Below are 21,877 nucleotides of genomic sequence, written 5' to 3' on the forward strand. Positions count from 1 at the left end.
GTCCCAAATATGTGTTTATCCATTATTTCAACTTGATCCGTCACCAGATATGTATTTCTCCGGTGTCACAACATACCACCTGGGTGCTGCCCAATCGACATGCGTTTGGTACATAGACATATGACAGGTCTACCAGATGAAGCGCTGCAGATTACCAGGCTCATTGGGCCATGTAAATGTCCAGTTCAAGAAGACGTACGATACGGCCAGGTTGATAGCAAGCAGCCAGATGGTTTCCAAAACCATGCGTACATCGACTATCGATTTCCAAGTCGATGACGACGGTGATGCTTCAGTGTTTGGGGTTGTGTGACGTGCAACATGCAACCGCCAGATGACCCAGGGAATGATAAAGTACCGTGGCTCGACCAGAGGGGCTGTGACTACGGATAAAGTAGTCGCAGCTAGCCATATAACGACGAAGCTGACGGGACAGGATTGATTATCTGCCGAGATTGGGGGAGAACCAGCTTTGCCTTTGTCCTTTAGCATGCTTTCACTGCTTGAATGGGTAGCTCTTCTCGGCGTTGCGAGAGCATTGATGATGGACCATGCGCAGATGAAGTAGACCGGCACTGCGATATATCTCAATGCTGGGTAAAGCCGGAGGATCTTGAACACATAAAATACGTAGTGTCGGTTGTCGGCCAAGGTATAGGGGTGAATAATGGTGTTGAAGTGGACTGCGAGTAAAGCCCAGGTAACAAACATGCTGGATGCGAGGAGGGATGGGAGTCTATAAGTAGAAGTGTTCATGGCTTTGTCGCAGGTAGTCTGGATCTGCTTTGGTAGCACTGGAACGACGAGCCCAAGAAATGGTCCTACCAGAAGTGGGATGGAGAAGAACGCAAAGTATGGCCAGATGTACAGCATTTGTGGCATGTTTATCGTAGCTGTATGTGCGGATTTATCGCCTATTGACGTAAGCTTTTTTGAATTTGGCATGCATTGTGAGGACTTACCTAGAACAACACTGCCATTCCAAACAACGAAGCCGGCGAAGAGGGCTAAAATAATTGCGTACGGCATAGCGATCTTGATTACAAGTAAAGGCTTGCTAAGAGCAGCGACTACAACGGATGCCACGAAGATGATGAAATCTATCAATCATTAGTCGCAATAATATATGTCGAGCAAGTACAGGTTCGCTCACCTTGAACGTTAGCATCCTGCACTGGGGGATCAATAATCCTTCCTGTAGCCCAACTATCCCGTAGAATCTCTGTAACGTCTTTGGACTTCGAGGCAGTCGAGGGCCCATCAGCCTTCAGAGCGTTTACGACGGCAAGACCAGCCGGAAAGACAGCAACCCAGAAAATATTTGTTTGTCGAAAGAATAGGGCGAGGATTCCAGATATAAGAACACTGACGGCAAGCAAGGGGCTCAAAGATGATGGCGGGCTGGCCAGGTGTGTAGTGTATGCGAATAATACGACCAGAGTAGACATTACATCCGTGTAGTAAAGTCCAGAGAAGAAGAAGAGTGGAGGAAAGAGGGCGATGTTGACGGCAGAGTGAACATCGGTAAAGAGAGTCGAGTCCTTAGTGGAGGGTTTACTTGGATTGTTGCACGCCCGTAGTATGCGTAGGATGAGGTAGCTCATGGGAAGAATAGCGCATAAAGCAACAGTATTTTGCATACGTAAGAACCGTGTTTCACAGCCTAACAAAGGGTTGAAGAGTTTTGATACCAGATATCTAAGCCAACGGTAAGTTCATCTGCCCATGATGGTTGCGCAAGTTCATCGTACAGGCCTGGTGGGGTGGTAATCTTTGGGTCCCATGAGTAGTCCCCCTCACAGTACTTCTGGGCCTGTGGAACATGAAAAAATTCGTCCTGAAATCGTCAGTAGTCTGTTGTCACACCAGAATGCAGACTCACAAGGTAGGGCTTTGGCACTCGACTTGACACATATTCGGTCCAATTGACAGTAAGACAAACGATGAATATGAGGGCACCTGGCAGGGACCACACTTCAAGTAAAGAAGCCATTGGTGGTCTCTCTGCTTAAGGTGCAAAAAAAGAAGGTCACAGGGAGAAGTGAGAGTATCGGTGAGATCAATTGGTATGGAAACGTTCCTGAGCGAGCTAGTCCTAAGACGGCGAGTTTCCGCGGCGCGTCTTCACTCAGCCAGGACAGCAATCCAAGGTGCAAGGCAACGCGTCGCAACATGACATTGCCTCTCCCGCCGGGGCTGACGCCCCCAGAGATTGCATTCCTGTGTGAAATGGAGCTCGTCACCATCATACCCCGTCAAAGACTCGAGGGTCTTGAGCTTCTTGGGGTGCGTATGCCCCTCCAACACCCCACCACTAACCCTCTCCCACTGCGTCCCGTATGGTGTCATGGTATTAATTAATACATAGGGACCTATAAGACCTCTGAATCCTCCTCATAGAGCCAATGTGCCTCTCTGGCTCGCCCTGTTGCTCAAACGCCAACGACGCGCAAACATCCTTCCTCCACCATGGCTGAATACCCACTCTCTTACCGCAATCCTCGAGCACGAAACAGACCATGCAGAGACCTTCTCTCCACCTCCACGACTACCTCCACAACCATCGAACAATACCCTCCCCATATCTCCACCCTTCTTGTCCAATTCGACAGCAGATGGAGCACCAGATGCTTTGCCTTACCACTGGCTCGAGCTAGGCGAGATGCTGTTGGAGACAGCCTCAGATGATTTTGAAGACCCAGACAACGTGCGAAAACTATTAAGAGGACTTAGGGAAGTACGCATGGCAAAGCTAAGAAGCGGAGTGGAGGTGCTAGATGCAGGAGGTGGCTTCAAGATGAATGGTGTTGGGGGTATGGAGATAGGAGAGGGCAGATCATTCATTACTGGAGTGATTGATGGGTTAAGGTTTGTACACTATTGTGTCTCGATAGTGCTATTTCGCTAACCTGGAGCAGGAAAATCGCCGCTTCACGAGAACAGCAGCGCAAAGACCGAGATCGAGAAGAGCTGGAGAATGGATACTCGGGCGCGGCCGACTACGATGACGACGAAATGGACATGCAATGAAGGCCGACTTAACAGATACTTGAGGAGGCAAATAGCAACCTAACGCCATGCTGAGTACTGGCCTACACAAACGCTCGTGGGCCTTGTTAATGCGCTATCAAGGTCGAATATCTTCGGCGATCTCGTCTGATATCTGACATCAATCCTTCGGCATCGACGACGCGACCGAATGTCGAATGCTCAGCAATGCATTCATACAGGATGCATAGTAAATAGCTCGGCGAAGACGAGATGGTTCAGACAACAGAAAAGATCACATGAGGGGGCGCTATGTCTTTGGTCGAACGACTGGATCCAGAGCACGAAGTCGCGACCATTGATGATCTGCAGCAAAAAATCTCGGCCCACACACCAGAAAGAGCTACGCTGGATGTTGCACATACGTACAACTATTGTATGACCAAGCAACTCATTCCATGAGAAACGTCATAATCTCTTGAATGTATGTAACACAAGCCGGAGCGGAAAGCACGGAACGAGCGTAGTCTTCATAGCAATGAGAAATAAAAAAATGAGGCCAATGGCCCGTCAATTCATAGCCAACGGACCCCTCACAACCAAAATGTAATTTATCCAACATCCCACCAAGGGACCCGTGTCTGACACGCAGCACGTCAATGCCCCCCCAGCAGCGGGCACCCACAAGCATGTTCGCTGACGAAGACCCACAAACGACGCGGGCACATAACACTGACCGAGGGACCAACGGCTGAAAACGCACACCCGATTATCCACATGGGCATGTCCCATCTCCCTCTCTCTCTCTCTGGGCCCCCTCCCCCAATTAAGAACCCTGATACTCAGACAAGACAAGCTCATAATATTCTGCGACTCATGCAAGTTAAATATCGCCGAACCGGGCAAGTTGGAGGCGGAAAAGAGTGGGTCTCTTTTTTTTCGTGTACGTGCGTGCGTTGCTCAGCCTCTAAAGTAAAAGGTGTTACCCCCTTGCCCCCCTACCCATCAGTCGGACGGACCACGCACCACACCGGAGACAACGGAGCTGGAGGCGAGCCAAAGAGGATTAAGTACCACAACTATTAACTATCCAACCCAGACATACATACAGGAAAAAAAGGTGTCATACCATGCTCGAATGGTTTGGATGTGATGTGCGCAAAAACTGCCCCGTTTCCGTCCGTTCCCCCTTGTTCCCAACTTTCCGAGGTAGTCAAGTAAGTAAGACAGCTTCGGAAGTTCTGCAGGACATGGATACGGCCAGTTTCGGGGGTGCACCCCCGCGGATCAGCGGTTTTCTTGTGTTCGCGTCATCGTGTGCGAGGGTTAGGGAAGGAAGGACGAGGTAAAAGTGTGTTGGAGACACATGCATCCGTGGTCTTGTCAGCGCTAGGATAAGTAGTAAGTAAAACTCGGGGTGTTGGGTTTTTGGGTATTTGGAGCCGAGAAACGGGGTTTCTGGGCTCCGTGTTAGTTGCGTAGATTTCCGGGTTTGGGTGGTGTATCCGTCATGGTTTATTTTTTGTGGGTCTAGATTTTTTTTAATTCGTTTTTTTTTAAAGTCTTGTAGAGTTGAGTTGTGAGGTTGCCAAGAGGGTGACACGAGGGTGCGGCGCATGTACGACGGCATATTCGTATTGAACATACCAAACGCCAAATAGTGCACTGATGTTACTTTCTTTTTTCCTGAGTGAGACTATCGAATGTCAATTCATTCACGAGCTTTGAGGCGTTAACATTTTCCTTCCCCGGATTTGTCTAAAAATAAACGGCTGGTAATATCGAGCCTACGGCAATGGAAACTCGTCTCGAACAGGAAGAGATATTAACAATCTATTTAACTTTATTAACTTTGGTCCTCTTCAGCCCTTGAGGGAGGCGGGCTGTCCACCATGCACATAAGCTTACAACACCACTTTATCCTGTTTCAACCTATATCTTGATATGATATAGACAGTCAGACGGGCTTGCCGACAGAGTGGATGGAGTTTGTTTTGCATGTTGATGTCTCTCGTGAACTTTCTTGTCAGCGCCTACGCCTGATATGATGCGGACGTGTCTGGCGGAATATCAACACGTCGATGGTCGCTTTGGGTTCGCATGTATGTATCCGGTGGTCAGATGGGTAAGTGATACGAGGGGCATCGATTTCAGCTGGAATGAACGGGTCAAGCATCGACTATGGTTCATTGCAGCAATACCGAGTTTGCCATCCTATCCAAAGTGAAAGAGATAAGAAGAAAAATATCATGACATAGACTTTGTCTCCACGAGTTTGGCGTTGCAGTGGCGGATGTGGCGGCGATAGTGCAAACATCGTTTTACGTACCTTCCCGCGCTGAGAACACGGACAGCCATAATCTAATCTCTTTTCTTCTTAGTGAGACATAGAGAACAAGTGCGTGCGTGTATGTGTGCGTGTACTGCAATCTCGAATCGTAACGGAAAGTGAGGAAGGAAGGCACAGTCGCTCAAGTACAAGCCAAGGAATGGCATGGCAAACTTTACGCACACACACGTATATATATGTGTACGTCTGTATAAACAGACATGTACATGCCCGGCGCGGCAAGGTTCTCGAACCATGTGTGCGCAAGAATTAAAGTTCATATGTGGTATTGCCTATAGCTGCGTTGCAGGGCTAAGGCGGTTGAGTCGTAACGAGGCCAAAGTACTCAGGGAGGGTTAGGGGACGCGAGGCGAGACCCAGGCGAGACGAGGCGAGGCGCGAGAGACCAGTGGGCGAAGAAATCCACGTGGATGTGGATGTGGATGTGGATGCGGACAAGGAGGCTTGCCGATCCCAAGAAGTTTCCAGCCGACAATCAATGTACAGAGTGGGAACTAACGAGCGAAAACACTACCGTGTGGGTGAATGGGACGCCATCGGTGATATTTCGGTGTGTTTGTGATTGATCCTGCCGCGCGCGTTGAGGAGAGAAGCAGGAGGTGGGGGGATGTGATGATGGACGTGGACGATGGAAAAATGAGGGAAGTTTTGTACGAAATAGGTATACAGAGTGGGAGGATAAAGTATGTTCGTATGAGGTTGGTAGTAGTGGTCATGATACTAATGGTTGAGTGTCGTAAGTACATACCTAGTGTCATGTTACCAAGTCACCCAAGAACCTGCACACTCTCTCTGTTACTCACTTAGCTACTCGCTGGTCATACGCGATAGCAAACCAACACGATAGTCCACCCTTATCGATATATCGCACGGTCGGCTTCCAGCAAGGTAAGTAACCCATACCCAGCAAGCATATCCCTTGTCAGGTCAAAGGCGGACTGACTCGCCACCATGTGCGAACCCTTGACTGCTGTGCACACAGCGGCAACCCCATCAGCGATCCCGTCTGACGCGTGGCTAAGGCCATGGCCCATGGTCTGATGTCGATGATCAAGGTTTGAATAAGCATCTAACACGGTAACTTTGTTGGGGCCACCGGTAGTAAAAGTACGGTAACTCGCAACGGGCGAGGGTGCTCACTCTCTTTCCGTCTCACACCCGCTATTCCGCTCTCTCTGGTTGGGTGGCAGTCATGTCCGGTGTTCCCAGCTGCGAGCTGGGCGCACGAACGTGGAAAGGAAGATCCTAGGGAGGGATCGAAAAATGATGTGCTTGCATCGGAAAGCAGCCTTGATTTTATTTCATATTCGGGAGGATTTTTCATTGGTTGAACTTGTTTTTGCATTTTACTACGGTTCTGTTGCCTCTTGCGGTATTCATGTGCCGGGGATGAGGAACGCGAAGCTACTGTGTCGGCATATTCAAGTCATGTGAAAGATTCGCAATGCGGGACGCTGAATCTCCTATGAAAAGTACATACGCATCTTTCCCGTTGCATATGACAGGAAGGCAAGTGAGTCGTGTGGGTTTGCAGAAGCCGGGATTGTGAGTCGAGATAGGTAAGACAGCGGCATCGCCTTTCCTAAGCGATTAGGGCTGCAGATTTGGATATAATGAGGGGGGATATAGGTACCTAGTTCAAGATGCAAGCGACATAGTTGCTAGATAGCAAACGTAAATGCAATGTGATGCTATATTGGCTGTGCATTGGCACTTCGGGTTTGAAAACGAGACGCTGCCATGGCGAGGGGAGCTGTGTGTCTCGAGTCAAGGCCAGAACACGCGACTGGGATACCCTAGAAAGAGAGCCATTTGCACGGCAGTTGAATTGTATGTGAGTAGTACACACGCGCGGGATACAAACAAGAGTTGTGACTCGGCGTAGGAGCATAGTTGTCAAGGTTGTAGTATGTTGTGTGGAAGATCAATCCAGGGTTGTAGTGTGGAAGTCGGCGAGGTACCATGGTGCCTTTGTCATGCGAGCTGATTGGTGATATTGCGTGTTGGTCTAAAGAGGGTAGGTACAGTAGCTAATTCGGCAAGTAGTTGCGGTTCCTTATCCAGTAATCGAGTTGTTACAGCTCTACTCTGACAAACAGGGAAGGTCCTGGTATGTCTAAGACAACTGCTGCAGTCTGTGTATGAGGATAACTGCCATGATGACAACTGCATGCAGTGAAGAAAACTGTCGTGATTCTCTTGTCTTTGGATTATTCATCCTAAGTCCGCGGACGAGTGATGCCACAGGAATGACACAAGATCCTTCACATATCAACTTTTTTGTAATAGACTCGGAGGGTTGATACAGAAGACTTAGAGTTTGAAATGCAGTGTGCTATGGTGGGGCCGGATGGACTCAAGATTGCTTTTGTACTGCGTTTCTGAAACTTGACCGATGGTGCAATCAAAGTTACATCGCGTTGGGCAGGAGACGACGAAGAATCGAAAGATCTGGACAAAACAAAGTCAATCGTTCAGGTGATGCTGTGGAGTCGAGCGCACCTTTGCAGCGGTTCTTGCATATCGGCCCGGCATTGCGACGTATTGCTTCTTTCCAAAAGCAGATTGCTGCGCATAGCCAAGCTCCGAAAGAAAAAAAGGATATGCATGCACCTACGACCAGAAAAATCAACCCTTGACCGTTTATCCAGCAGATCACATGTTTGCTTTTGTCGCAACCAATTACCCATGATACCGTGCGGTAAAGTGTGCTCTTTCTTTCTCCTCCCAAGCGGCTCAACTAACGGAAATGCTTCAACACCAAAAGTGCAATCCCCACCGCAGATCAGGATTTAGCTTCCCCATCCCATGCTCTTGCACTTTCTCCGTCTGCAATAACCTACCAGGGTGGCAATAGCAGCTATCGACGTTGTCCAGCTATCTTGCCATTTTGAGCAGGTTTAGTCCAGGAAAAGGAAGAATGTGAGACAGATCCCATACGCCTTGAGAATGATCTGATACCAGCTACATATGCCGCGTTCGAACATGTGGGTAGGTCCCGAAATTCGAGGTTGCTTCGTCGTCTACTCGAAAGGTGTTGGCAGCGATAATGATTTTCCGCGAATGGCGGAGAGACGGAGGGCATCCTCATTACCGGCTCAATTGGGAATGGTGAAACGTCGACCTGGTAAACGGATGATATGGGAAGCAGGGTATCATCAGAGCCATGAGTACGTACAGATGATTTTGAATGGTTGGTCTAAAAAACGATATGTAGACAGGACTTGTTGCCATTGTGATTGATGATGTATTTGTTGTTGTGCTTGCCAAATTATGGGCAGAATCGTGCAAACTTCTTGTCGGTTGAAGGCGGGGCATCAGAGATCGGAAGTTGCATATTGGCCGAGTCGAAAATACCGGACGTCATTTTACAAATGACTCCTGTCAGCACCTATGTATGCGTATATGCAGGTACACCGTGACACGACATGTGCCAAAGTGTTCGTATTGCTTTCTGTTGGATTGTGGCGTTTATAGTCAGCTACTATCATCATATGTTCTTTGTATTGAGTCGATAGCCAACACGATAGTGGATCCGTGATGCAAGTTCCACTTTGCAAATATTCAGATGCTTAATGAAAGGGCTGGCTGAGGGGCTTTGGCAACTACGCCGCAGCAAAGGCACATTGTGGCATGAAATTTGCCATCATGCGAAAGCACGGCATCTGCAACATGGAGAAGAAGAAAAACTGCCTCTCGTAACTGCACTGAAGCCATGATGAAGAGCAATGCCTCTCGTATCGATTGACAAGATAGTTTCAAGTAGACAGAGCCGGATGCTCTTCCGAGATGTGGAGTGGAGATCAGCCATGTTCAGCAGGGCTGGTGTAGAGGCGGGCACTGCAACCGAGGATCGACTTTAACGCCATCGTTGTAGCAGGGAAGAGAGGCGGCACGCGGAAGCCGGGAGGCTCGATGAGATGCAGGACAGAGCTTGAGTGATGCGAGAAGAGGTTGAAAGCTAAGCACATACATAGGTATGGGTAGCGTCGTGAGAGTCGCTTAGGACGATCCCTTGGAGCGCGGTAGAGAGTCGGAATTGGCCTGGACCCTGGAATTAGTCGCCTGTTGAGCCAGTGGAACGTTGCGAAAATAGCACCTTGGCTTTGATGACCACTTAATACCTCAACGAGGACGGCATATATATCTCAAACCCGAGATTCTTGCCGTATACATATATAGAATATTGTTTTGTTACTGCTGGGGTCTGTATTGCCTATAGAGCCTTGTCTTGGAGACGAGTGCCAGTGAAGTATGTCGCGCAATGATGGACTCTTCATGACACTGTAACAGGAAAACTACAACCAGCACTGCTTCGGAGACGAACGCCTCATTACGCAACAGAGCGCATAAGAGCTTGGAAACAGCATAGGCTGCGGCACATGGAACACTCCTCGGAGAAAAGATATCTGACTGTGCGGCCCTTTCTGTGCCGCAGACATGCATTCAAAGTCGTTCACATGACGCTCTGTCACCATGGGCAGGGAGATATCAGTGCCCAAGCCTCGGTAATATTGCGTCGGAGTAGAGTAGGATCCATTCATTGGAAGACCCACAATCCGGCCCGCGCCCTCGGGTCGTCGTCGGCCTTGCATGCACACAAGATGTGGCACAGCCATACGGCGGAGATCGAGGTCCACAGAAGTGCAAGTTGGCTGACGAAGAGTCTGGGTTCTAGCACATTGCGTTCGCCTAGTAAAAACCCTGTGCCGAGCATGAGAACATTGAAATGTACGTTAACTTGATTGGCGGATGGCAGTAAGTAAGTATTGTATGCCGATAAATTTAGAGTAACAACTTGGCTCACACGAATTGTGCAGCCATCGGCAATGAAGTCGGCGATGCGAGTGCCGGCAGCTAACGCGTGCCCGCGGCTGGTAGCTTTCATAGCAGTCGCGCTACGGGTCGCTAGCTTCGGCCAATGAGATACCCGCACGATGAGTTCGCAATACGAGGTCAAATTGGCTGGTTACTGGCTCATTGGAAGAGGTTTATGATGGCGAAATGTCGTTGCTGTTAAACGACGAGCGGGAGTGGGTTACCACTTTGTGCTATGCGTCTCAAAAGTAGGTCGATCAAAGCCCTTCAGAGAGATAGGGGCACTTGCACTAGCCCCCATATCCACAGAGGGAGGAGATCAGCGCGCCTTGACGACGATCTTTGTCTACTACACGGAAACTGGACCTCTTTTGTGGCGTACTACGATACAATACTACTTTGGTTCCTGATTATCAACCGGGCTATGTCGGGTGTCAAGATCGCCAGCATGGCATTTGAAATATGCTTGACTGTCATGTGCTACCAGCCTCAAGAAGCGCCGGTAGGCCAATGAGGCATCTGGGCTGTGGTTTAGGAAGGACACATCAAGTGACACTAAATGTCATTTGTTTTACCCCGGTGGGCGGAGCGTGTAAAGACACTGTGTTGCATATTGCCGATCCAAAGCCGTGGCGTTGAATGGCATATTGGCTGCCAAGTAGGGCAGTGGGGCAATTGTTGAGCGACTGGCTAGTGCCGTACGTTGTAGAGGTCGGATACGGGTTACGATAGCGAGATGTAGAATGAGGCTGGGGTGTAGCTGTAAGTACCTGCATTGCGAATAGCGCTAGCATGCACTGTTGATCAAGTTTGCAGCTCGTAAAAGCAAGTCGGGTTGCGGGTAGATTCCCCACGGGCTGTGGGGGAAGCAAGATAGAGAGACATCTAGCGATATACGAACGGAGAAGAGTCCGTCGAACGTAGATTTTTACTCGGAGATGGACGCGAGGAGCATAACGTCGTCATGATGATGCCGAGAGAGTTGTCAACACTTTTCTTGGTCGGCCATGTCGCAGGTTATTTGCAGGCGCAGCCTATGGTACATATGTATAGTAGTGTGAGTTTAAGTTAAATTTCACACGTCCGGCTGTCGGAAGGTTTTTGGATGACGACGCGATTTTGCATTATACTGTGGGTGGAGCAAAGTTAGGCTATTGCCGGCATGCTGTTGAGTGGATTGAACAGTGCAGTGATCATTAGTATTATGTAACAGGGCTGAAGCATGCGAAAGTTTAGTAGTTGGGCCCGTTAGTATGGTATGGATACGACATCAAAATGGGTTGATTCTTGGCAGGATAGTTTTGAGAGCCACCATGAAGCGTAGTAATACAGGGAAATATTGCCCAATGGGCGTCGTGGACTGCAGGATGGTCAGCGTCGTCACGGTACTAGTATGTTGCTCCAAGTACTGCGAGAAGACGCATTGATGCTAGTGGGTTGCCGGGATCTGGAGCATAGGATGCCGGGTCGAGCATGACGTGTGCGCGGACGGCATTATATATCGTGTGGCAGCTTAGAAGCAGGACCAAGAGCAGTAAGAGAATGGTAGCACTGCAGTAGCAGGGCTCTAGCAGTTGCAGTTACAGCAGTTGCAGCAGTAGCAAGGCGCATGGTGCCGACGCCATGCCGCCAGTTGGTATGCTCGCGTGCCATCGGGCCGGCCGGGGAATCGAGGAAAGCAGTAGTAGCAGGAGCAGGAGCAGCAGTGCTATACTAGAGGGCGTACTACTATGTACAGGACAGCCATGTGGTCGCGATGAACGTGGATGGGATGGAGCAACGGCCGTGGCAACCGGGGAGCGTGGGCCGCCGGAAATTGCCATCTCGGGCATAGAGGGGGCGCATTCGGCGCGGGATGATCTTAGCTCTGGGCTGTAAGTGCAGGCTCCTGCTGCCATTCCAGGCCCTCGAGTCTGCGACTGGGGGAGTGGATTCGCAGTGGGGCTTTGGGCAGGCCTGTTGCTGCAGGCCCTCGGTCGCGTCTGCACATGTGCCCTGCGCTAAGCGGGGCCTTGATGCAAGCCACTGCACCGCACCCGATTGTGCGTGAGCGTGTGCGCGTTGCACGTCGAGGGCTGGGCGTGCGACGGGCACGTCACAGCACCGCACCACGCACGGGGGGACGAGGGCGGAGGCGACGCCAGACGCGTAGTACCGTTGCTGGCGGAGATTTGGTTCACACGACGGCCACCAGCGATGCTAGCGGGCGGCAGCAGTGGATTTGGGCCTCTTGCGCTATTGTACGCTGCGCGCCCAAGCCCGTCACTGCCGCCGCGGGTGGTAGTGGTGGTGAAGGCGGGCGTGGGACTGGGCGTGGGAGTCAGTCGCGGGAGCAGATGTGGACGTGGTATTGGTGGTGGTGATGATGATGATGGGTGGGTGAGTGGGTGTGGATGGATGGGGGTGCGTGCATGGTGTCGCTATCCCAGCCCGGGGGGTCGTCGGCTGGGTGAATGGGGGGTGTGTGTGAGTGTGTGGTGTGGATGCATAGTGAGTAGTAGCAGAGAGCAGTGTCCCCCAACGTCGACGGCCAAAGCACCGCAGCACCAGCGCCAGTGCCAGTGCCAGGGAGAAATGCCGGGGACAACCCACGGGCTGCTCCCCTAGCACCGCACGGCCGCCGCGCCGCGAATCAGCTTCACGCCGTGCACTCGCAGGGCATGGGGAGCGACGCCGCCGCCCGCCAACGCTCCTTGACCCTGGCCAAGCACCCCTGCACCACTGACAGTCCACCCCTGTCCTGCTATTCATGAATCTTTTTGCACAGCAGCACCAGCCTGGCCCAAGGATTCCATCGTGATGTGATAATAACACACGCCCAGCCAGTCTGTCCAGCCTCGACGACTCTCCGCCTCTGCAGCCTCTCCCTGCCGCAGTGCCAATTGCAACCCCCACCGGCCGCTCCTGCCTGCGCTACTCCATCCGCCCCCGTGCTCTTGCTTTCTTTTCCAGTCGCTCCTTCCCTGGCCTGCAGTGCGCCTGCCTCGCAAACGAACCGTTGGAAGGAGCCGCCGCCGCCCCAACCCTCCCCTGCAAACAACCTCGACAGCCAGGCCGACCCTTGCAATCCTAATCCTCTGCTTCTTTCCTGCTCCGCGCCGCAATCGCCATTACAAGATAGAGCCCTACACCCTCTCTCAAAGCACTGGCTCCTGCCCCTCCACAGCAACCACACCCCCTCTCAAACGCCTGCACGCCTCGACGAGAGACAGACCGTGTCTGAGCTTCTTCTTCTACTACTCGGTCCTTCCACCCTTCTACCCACAATTGCCCTGTGCCATCTTCTGTGTCCCGGAAACACACCCCGTCCCAGCTTTCTACCCGCCCGCCTAATTCACTATTGCCATTTTCCCGGCAAACATCAACACCACTGGCCCATTCGCCCACCCATTTTCTTTCACTGCAACATCTGTCACGCTCTGCTTCATCCTCTCCCTCTTCACTTTCACAGCGCGCTAGCTGCCGTCACATCGGGTATGTCACTTTCCGTTTGCCCCCACCCCCCATCTCCTGCTCCACTTGCCTGCTTGGGCTCTCCTCACACCATTGTCGTCGTTCCTCATTCCTGCATCTATCCAACATTTTAGTAACCCGTCAACAAGAAGCACACTACCACAGTTCCACACCTCTCGTTTTACATACACCAGGCTCGTCTACCAAATGCTAGCTACACATGTATACACGTACAGCGCCTAGTTAGCGACCTTTCCTAGGACCACTTCGTCTCGCTTTTGACATGGCGTCCCCCAACCACGAGCAAGAAGACATGGACAAGCGATCCAGTGCACTCGTTGCACCCTTGAACATTCACAAGTCACCTAGCAGGTCACGCTCACGTACAGCTATCCGCGGCCATAGTCGACAGTCCTCCTCAAGGGGCACTCTTGGAAGCCACTCGCAAAAACACATGTCGCCTCCATTGACCCCAAAGTGTTCGACCGAGGCCATGGCCCCGCAGCAATCACAGCAACAACAACTACAACAACCCCAATTTCACAACTATCTTCGCGCCTTTTATCACTACAACCCGACCTCGACCGTCTCATCATCGTCGACGGACGAGTCTTCCATCACAGTAGCCATTAACCAAGGCGATGTCATCCTCGTCCATTCCGTTCATCCAAATGGATGGGCCGATGGCACATTGTTGGCCTCGGGCGCCCGTGGATGGCTCCCGACCAACTACTGCGAGCCCTATGACCATCCCATTATTCGAAATCTGCTGACTGCTCTCACATACATCTGGGATCTTGTCCGCGACGGAGAGAATGGCGATCTGGCGGCCTTTTCGAGGCAAGACTACGTCCGAGGCATGATCGTCGGCGTACGCCTTTTCCTTGTAAGTCGGGCTCATTCAGTGCATCCATGTTTTCATCCTTGGCCTTCCCGCTAACTCTCATCAGGAAAGAACCGAGTGTCTACAAAAAGATTCGCGGCTCGTTCTGGCCCATGTAGGTTTGCGTCGTATGCGCAAAGCCCTGTTGGGCGATCTCTCTACCCTCGTCAAGACGGCAAAGTCCTTTCAGGAGGCTTTACAGTCAAACGAGCTACCCCTCCCAGTATTTGAGCACATGGATGAGCTTGTGTTCAAATCGTTCAAGCTCGTCACCAGAGCAGTTCGCTTTCTTGACATCTGGACAACAGATGCCGTCTCTCTATCACTGTTTGAGTTAGAAGATGTGGACAACCGACCACTCACCCCGCCTTCGGACGCTGCAGTGGAACCAATTACAACATCGGCCCCATCGACCGACGATAGTGCCTCGGCGAATACTTGCGATTCTCTAGTCACACAGGCCAGTGGATCGACCCAGGACGACTGGTACACTGGATCCGTCCAATCGTCGCGAAACTTCAACCGCCTGTCCGTCGCCTTTTCCCTACCCTCCGAAGCAGACTCTGTTCAATCCTCAATACTACATTCTCAATCCGGATTTCAGTCGAAACGCACCTCTATGACGCACCGCTTGTCATACACGCGCAAGTCGTTCAGTGCGCACAGGGGAAACCTCGCTTCTGAGAAGCTCAACACTGCTCAGGACGCTTTTTTGGGCTTCATCGGCTCTTTTATCGGTTTGCACCTGCAATCGCGCTCTTCAGATGAGCTAGCTCAGACCACAAAACACTCCGTCGTCGCCTGTCGCCAACTCCTCGCAGTTGTTGAGGAAGTTTGGGAACGCGACTCACGAAGGTCTAACCCGCTCGAGGAAGCACGAGACGCCATGTACGCCCGTCTGACCGAACTTGTGCAAGCTACCAAGGATATGTTCATCCAGGCAGATGCAGAGGGTGAAGAAGTCGTGGCGCCAGATGCTGGGAAGCAGATTGTCAAGGCTGCCACAAGCTGTGTACGGGCCGCTGGTGACTGTGTCACCAAGGCTAAAGTTGTGATCGAGAGGATTGGAGACTTTGAGTTTGAAACTGAGGCTGCTGGTTTGGGGCTAGAGAAATCGATATTCCAGGAACCTAGCCCCAGTGAGCAACAAGAACAGCCAACAGTTGAGAGGCCTGCCTCACCTAAGCCTAACGAAACTGTCATGGAGACCAACAAGCCACTGCCAGCACCGCCAACCGAGGAGCCTGAGAAGCCTCTCCCACCTGTCGTCTCCGAATCGAAGCCTTTGCCCGAAGTACCGCTCCCTTCGCCCATTGAAAAACAAAGGATTAGTCTACAGCCAACTCTTCAGTCAGTCGTCGTTGAAAGCCCGACTGCCGTATCCTTCAGATCGTCCCGTGCATCTCTGCCGCCTCTCGATGCTGTGCCCACCCCGGTATTGAATCCGTCCACACTGTCTGAGTCGGCTGAGAGTCCTGCAAGCGCTACGCAGGAAAGTCTCGCTGGCTCTCTGATTGCTGAAAGCGTCATCGCATCCGTCACCGACAGCGCTAGCACTTATCACTCCAGTGCACGAGACGGCTCTGTTAGTGTCGAGTCTCTTATCTCGACTCGTGCCACTACCCCAGATCACTCGCCTTCGAAGAAGCAAAGCTGTCAAACCTTGGTCAGCAGCGTTGGTAGTTGCTCTGAGCTTCAGCAGTTGGCCAACGAGGATGCTGCTGCTGGCGAGGAGCACCTGTTGGAGACAACGTACGTCCACGAGCTAGTTTACAACAAGGATGGCCAGATCTCAGGCGGTTCGCTCCCAGCCCTGGTAGAGCAGCTGACGACGTACGAGTCCACACCAGACATTGTCTTTGTCAACGCCTTCTATCTCACCTTCCGCCTTTTCACCACACCGATTGAACTTGCACAATGCCTGATTGACCGCTTCGACTACATCGGCAGCAGCCAAACCGTAGGTGTACCAGTCCGTCTTCGAGTTTACAACGTTTTCAAGGGCTGGCTTGAAAGTCACTGGTCAAGCGACACTGATTGTGCCGCCCTGGGCGTGATCTTGGCATTTGCGACTGGAAAACTCCGAGCTGCTATGCCTGGTGCCGGTAAACGACTAGCGGAATTGACATCCAAGGTCACCGAAGTGAGGGCTGGAGCCCTTGTACCTCGCTTGGTGTCGTCGATTGGCAAGACTGGTGCCTCAAATGCTACATTCACACCCGCCGACAGCAACGTTCCAACGCCACTCGTCAGCAAGAGCCAACTCAATGCTCTCCGGGCTAGCAAAGAAGGAAAAGCGCAATGCAGCATCATGGACTTTGATCCTTTGGAGCTTGCCAGACAGTTTACCATTATTGAATCGAAGCTCTTTTGCGCTATTCAACCAGAAGAGCTTCTTGCTCTCGAGTGGACCAAGAAGAAGGATTCCAAGGCACACAACGTCAAGGCCATGTCAACTCTTTCGACCGACCTGGCAAACCTGGTTGCTGATACCATTTTGCAACTTGAAGATGCCAAGAAGCGAGCAGTCATAATCAAGCAGTGGGTTAAGATCGCAGCCAAGTGCTTGGAGCTGCACAACTATGACTCGCTCATGGCCATCATTTGCTCCCTTAACTCTTCCATGATCATGCGTCTCAAGCGGACGTGGGACCTCGTGTCCACAAAGACCAAGGCTCGCTTGGACGAGTTGAAAGCAATCACCGATGTTGGACGTAACTACGCCGTACTGCGACAGCGTCTTCAAGACCACATTGCACCGTGCATTCCTTTCGTCGGAATTTACCTCACAGATCTCACATTCATCGATGTTGGTAACGGTACTACGCGACAGCTCCCTGGCGACCCTGGGTCTGATAGCGTCTCTGTTATCAATTTCGACAAGCACATGAAGACTGCGAAGATTATCTGCCAACTGCAGTCGTTCCAAGTCCCCTATCGGTTAGCCGCCGTCCCAGAAATGCAAGACTGGATGGATAGCCAGATACAAAGGATGCGTGTGAGCGACCAAGCTAATGTTCAAAACTACTACCGTCGTTCATTGCTTCTCGAACCGCGCGACACACAGCATTCTACAAGGGGTTCGCCATCCATCGACAACAGTGCTCAGAGCATCTTGTCAGCTGAAAGCCGAACCACCTCGAAGGATAAATTCGAGTTTCTCAACTTCAACTTCTCGACATCGAACCTCAAGGGCTCCTAGACTTGTTTACTTCGCTTCATTGCGTGTTTTCTTTTGTGGGCCGTACTCTCTGGTCTCCCCTCCCAGATTGATTCGGTGCTCACATGTATACCGGCTGGCACTTTTGATTCACATACGTTAATTTTTTTGTGTTTTTTGTTTCTTTTATTCTCGTCCGTCATGCCTCGGGCACTCACGATACCAATGCCGTAGTCTCTTTTGTTTGTTTTATACCACTTCAGCGATTTTCTTTTTGGGTGGCAATTGTCTTTTTTTCGTGGCAGACTACAATCATCTGCTCAATATTTCTTACATTTTGCATAACCATTTGGACTTGGAAAAGCCTGTAATAACTTGGGTTTTTGGCGTTGAAAAGAGAAGATTCCGCTATCGTAGCAAACGGCCTGTCAGTGTGGTGGCAGGGGAAAAGCATCACAGCAGGAGATGCAGGAAGAGAAAAAGGGTTTTCCTATAGCCATAGTGTCTGGCATCAGAAGTCAATCTGGCCGGCACTTTTGCAAATGAAAGAAATCATCAAAGAAAGTCTTATTTTGAAAAGTGATGGGGGTGCACACGTGATGACACCGGCTTTGAGGTGGATACACAAGGATCGTGAAGATGGGCATGTGGTTTCAGTGCTACTATGCATACCTTGGCTGCTAGGTAGTCGCCGAGTACACCGTCATTCGGGGTCTTTACACTCACAATGGTCTATCCGAACTAATGCATACGAGCTCTAAACACCGCAATATACACCCCAACCTCCTAGCGCTTATATTTCGAGGTAGAAGTCTTTGCACAGCACGGCGGGGCACAAAGACGTAGTGGTGTATGTACATACTGACTACAAAGCTAGCGCGCTCCGAGTACGGCGAAGTCTCTCTTCTCGGGGTTCCGCGAATTCCCCGCGCCGATGACGAGCATCAGTCACCTTGTTTAAGAGAAGCACAGCCAAACATCTATCTTTCTCTCCATCCCCAAACCAAGCAACCACGCAACATAAAATACATTACATTATTCATCCCACGAAAAACATACATACACACGCACACTCAAAGATCAGATATACCACACATAAAAGAGAAAAAAGGAAAACCAGGCAAAGACACAATACATAAAGAAAAATGGCCCCCCAAAACCTCCTCATCGACGTCCGCACCCCAAGCGAATTCTCCACCGGCTACCTGACTTCAGACCTTTCCCCCACTGTAAACATCGAATACCAACTCATTTCCACACTCCCCGCCGTGTACGCTGAAAAGGGGATCCAAGTCGCCAAAGACGACCGCATCACGCTCTACTGCCGCAGCGGGCGCCGCTCCAATCTTGCGCTGCAGACGCTGAGGGAAATGGGGTTTACGAATGCGCGCGATATAGGCGGATTAGAGGAGGCGAGGAGGGTACTGGATCGTGAGCAGGTAGAGAGGCAGTTGGAGGAGGGGTTTGGGGAGGGGGAGGGGAAGGTGGTAAGGGAGGAGAAGATGGGGGCAAGGGGGCATGAGAGGGTGAAGAGTTTTGGGGTTTTGGTCGAGGGGTTGAGGGCGTTGGAGGGGTGATGTCGGGTTTTGTGTTGTTATTATTGTTTCTTCTTTTTTTTTGCTGGGCGGATGACTCTTATATGTTTATCAAGGGGTTCTTTTTGGCTTTATATAACAGTGTTGGGGTGTGTGCTTGGAGCTTGGGGTGTTTAGCGGGGTAGAGGGGAAAGATTTGGTTTTGGGTGTATAGTTGATGGGTTTTGTGTACGCATGTATATACGGGTTGATATATCGAACCTTGTCAAGGGAGCAAAACAATACCCGTCTTCTTGTCGATCTAATTTCGACGGTGGATTTGCCGGTGAGTTGGAACCAGGTAGTTGGTACAGCGCACGTGTCCTCGTATTCTTATAGTATCATCTGTAATTTCCACTACCTTGGGACAAACATAGTGTCCGTCGTATCCAGCAATAAACATGGGAATTTAACTTTGGCACTTGGTGATCTCGGCTACTCTCGTCTGGTTTGATCGACATAGTATGTTTTCTCTTCTTTTGCACCATTTGTATCATATATTACCAATTCGAATCTCCCCCGCTGTATTTAATCGAGGTGCAGCTCACCTTCGAGTTCAGCATAAGGGTAGTATTTCTGCGTCTCCGTCCATAGTGTTTCCTCGTCTAGTTGGCTTGCGTCCAAGCCTGTGATGATGTCCCTAGTATATGTCAGCAATATAGTCTCCTGCTCCGTGACACTACTCACTTGTCCTCGGCCAACACCTCGAAGCCAGGAACGCAATCAATAAGTGCATAAATGATGTAGCTTCCAATGAACGACCAGGTGAATCCAACAAGAGCTTCCACAATCTGGATACCCAGTTGCCGTGCATTACCGTCAAAGAAGACGCCTCCAACGATCTCGGTCACTCCATCATATCCCGCAACTTCTTTTCGAGCAAAGCAGCCGGTCGATATGGTAGCCAGAACACCACCAATGCAGTGCGTTGCAAAAGTGTCACCATGGTCTACCCAGCGCCAGCGTCGAGCAAAGTCAGTAAACTTGATTCGGAGTGCCTGACGGCAGACCAGTGCGCCTAGGATGCCGAAGAAGAAAGCGGTTGGTAAATCAATAAAGCCAGCCGAGGGCGTAATCATGATAAGCCCCGAGATGGCGCCCATAAAGCAAGAGTCCAAACTCCAGCGACCGACTTCCATGTACGTATACAGCATCCACGTCAGCGAACCAGAGGCGGCGCAAAGGTTCGTAACGCAAAGTGCCATGACTGACTTGAAGTTGAATGCAAGAGTCGTTCCAGCATCGAAAGCGAGCCATGAACCCCAAATACTAATCATAGCCAGTAGCTGGCAGAGTGAGTTGACCGGACGATGGATGACCAGGTGCGATGGTGTTCGTATAGATGATTTGCGTGAGCGGAACAGAGGATAAGAAAGGTAAACAGACATGGCAGTTGCTGTTGCTCCGGAGTTGATGTGCACCGGTGTTCCGCCGGCGAAGTCCAGGACGCCCAAATCCATGAGGAAGCCTCCGCCCCAAACCATGTGTGCTAGGGGGTTGTATATGAATGTTGACCACAACTACTCAAATCAGGATATTAATCGAATTTCCAAAAGATTACTCGGCTTACGAAAATAAAAGGTATCAGTGGCAGTATGCGGCCTCTCTCACAGGCACCACCGACGGCAATTGCGCACACCGTAGCCTGGAAGACGAGTTGAAAGAAGCTAAAGAGGACTGCTGGTATGGTTCCCACGGGCTCCGCCAAAACACCTTTGTGGAGTGCATACTTGAAACCTCCGAAGATGGCGCCCCCTTCTCCGTACGTTAACGTGTATCCGATCAGAAACCACTGTATTGAGCAAACGATAACGGAGAGAATTGCAGGCATAATTGCCGCAAGAGAGTTGGAGCGCGTAGTGTACCCGCTGTATGCAATACCTACTGCCGGAATTATTCCCCAGCCTTTCTCGGTCAGCAAATACCATCTACCGTTATGAGATGCGAGCGTACAAAAGACTGAGCAGACCAGTACGAAAAGAGTGTCAGTACGGTCGCAAGCATCCCAGGCCTGCAAGACCTCTGTTGGGAGACCCATGGTAGGCTTCTAGGTTCGGGAATGGCGTTGCCCACGAACTGTCCGGGAGGTTCCTTGTGGAAATGTAGTGATGATGTGGCTTTGAGGAAGGCGGGAGACATGAATTTAAATAGAATAGATGTGAGCAAGCCACCTTGACCGAGCGCATTCTGCTATTGGTATCCACTCCACCCACAAGAAATGCCTCGCATTGTGGCTTTCCATGTGCAACGCAGTTCGCTAGGACGCACCTTCAATTGGTAGAGCCGAGGCGCGAGGTAGATCTTAGCCGTGATTACAAGATAAGCAATGAGATCGTGACGGGTGCAGATAGCCGGCCGGAGGCGTATTACTTGCCGATGCTAAGTACGGATGGCTGCATCTCTGAGGGTTGCGACAAGGTGCATCATCGATATTCTGGAATGGCATGTAGTATAAGATCCAGTTGCTTGAACGGTCCAATGACCAGAATGATGGGACAGGATGGTATACATAAGGCCACAACGGGCCTTGAACGCCCCCGCATGTCCCGCCGCTGCGGGCCGCACCAACGCACTAATTTGTTTTGAGCCTCCACAAAGATAGGCAACTTCACCTCTCCGTTGCTAGAACATTATTTTCCCCCCAGGATTCC

The 21,877-nt window shown here is 51.0% G+C and overlaps 9 protein-coding genes across 9 annotated transcripts; 6 read left to right on the top strand and 3 right to left on the bottom strand.

Moving 5' to 3' along the window:
- Positions 1-129: 129 nt before the first annotated feature.
- COCVIDRAFT_98333 (glycosyltransferase family 59 protein) lies at positions 130-1,993 on the bottom strand (the record flags this gene model as incomplete). Its single annotated transcript, XM_014701502.1, has 5 exons — positions 130-914; positions 963-1,100; positions 1,154-1,698; positions 1,752-1,837; positions 1,883-1,993. 5 exons carry the CDS (start codon positions 1,991-1,993, stop codon positions 130-132), a joined length of 1,665 nt encoding a protein of 554 aa, XP_014556988.1.
- Positions 1,994-2,172: 179 nt separating this feature from the next.
- Positions 2,173-3,030, top strand: COCVIDRAFT_98275 (hypothetical protein; the record flags this gene model as incomplete). The annotated part of the gene is made up of 3 exons (XM_014701503.1): positions 2,173-2,286; positions 2,369-2,868; positions 2,916-3,030. The coding sequence occupies 3 exons, from the start codon at positions 2,173-2,175 to the stop codon at positions 3,028-3,030; spliced, it is 729 nt and encodes a 242-aa protein (XP_014556989.1).
- Positions 3,031-10,342: 7,312 nt separating this feature from the next.
- On the top strand, positions 10,343-10,670 carry COCVIDRAFT_98374 (hypothetical protein; the record flags this gene model as incomplete). The annotated part of the gene is made up of 2 exons (XM_014701504.1): positions 10,343-10,404; positions 10,466-10,670. 2 exons carry the CDS (start codon positions 10,343-10,345, stop codon positions 10,668-10,670), a joined length of 267 nt encoding a protein of 88 aa, XP_014556990.1.
- Positions 10,671-11,426: 756 nt separating this feature from the next.
- Positions 11,427-11,631, bottom strand: COCVIDRAFT_26364 (hypothetical protein; the record flags this gene model as incomplete). Its single annotated transcript, XM_014701443.1, has 2 exons — positions 11,427-11,516; positions 11,566-11,631. 2 exons carry the CDS (start codon positions 11,629-11,631, stop codon positions 11,427-11,429), a joined length of 156 nt encoding a protein of 51 aa, XP_014556929.1.
- Positions 11,632-11,779: 148 nt separating this feature from the next.
- COCVIDRAFT_15728 (hypothetical protein) lies at positions 11,780-12,909 on the top strand (the record flags this gene model as incomplete). Its single annotated transcript, XM_014701427.1, has 4 exons — positions 11,780-11,792; positions 11,895-12,030; positions 12,060-12,475; positions 12,668-12,909. The coding sequence occupies 4 exons, from the start codon at positions 11,780-11,782 to the stop codon at positions 12,907-12,909; spliced, it is 807 nt and encodes a 268-aa protein (XP_014556913.1).
- Positions 12,910-13,892: 983 nt separating this feature from the next.
- On the top strand, positions 13,893-17,694 carry COCVIDRAFT_26365 (hypothetical protein; the record flags this gene model as incomplete). The annotated part of the gene is made up of 2 exons (XM_014701444.1): positions 13,893-14,495; positions 14,560-17,694. The coding sequence occupies 2 exons, from the start codon at positions 13,893-13,895 to the stop codon at positions 17,692-17,694; spliced, it is 3,738 nt and encodes a 1,245-aa protein (XP_014556930.1).
- Positions 17,695-18,797: 1,103 nt separating this feature from the next.
- On the top strand, positions 18,798-19,229 carry COCVIDRAFT_26366 (hypothetical protein; the record flags this gene model as incomplete). The annotated part of the gene is made up of 1 exon (XM_014701445.1): positions 18,798-19,229. The coding sequence occupies one exon, from the start codon at positions 18,798-18,800 to the stop codon at positions 19,227-19,229; it is 432 nt and encodes a 143-aa protein (XP_014556931.1).
- Positions 19,230-19,754: 525 nt separating this feature from the next.
- Positions 19,755-21,264, bottom strand: COCVIDRAFT_98357 (hypothetical protein; the record flags this gene model as incomplete). The annotated part of the gene is made up of 4 exons (XM_014701505.1): positions 19,755-19,866; positions 19,914-20,746; positions 20,797-21,131; positions 21,180-21,264. The coding sequence occupies 4 exons, from the start codon at positions 21,262-21,264 to the stop codon at positions 19,755-19,757; spliced, it is 1,365 nt and encodes a 454-aa protein (XP_014556991.1).
- Positions 21,265-21,491: 227 nt separating this feature from the next.
- On the top strand, positions 21,492-21,812 carry COCVIDRAFT_98393 (hypothetical protein; the record flags this gene model as incomplete). The annotated part of the gene is made up of 1 exon (XM_014701506.1): positions 21,492-21,812. A coding segment is annotated over one exon (321 nt), but the record flags the coding sequence as incomplete, so codon positions are not given.
- Between the last annotated feature and the right edge of the window lie 65 nt (positions 21,813-21,877).

This window comes from Bipolaris victoriae, assembly GCF_000527765.1.
Source record: "Bipolaris victoriae FI3 unplaced genomic scaffold scaffold_39, whole genome shotgun sequence".
NCBI classification, from domain to species: Eukaryota; Fungi; Ascomycota; class Dothideomycetes; order Pleosporales; family Pleosporaceae; genus Bipolaris; species Bipolaris victoriae.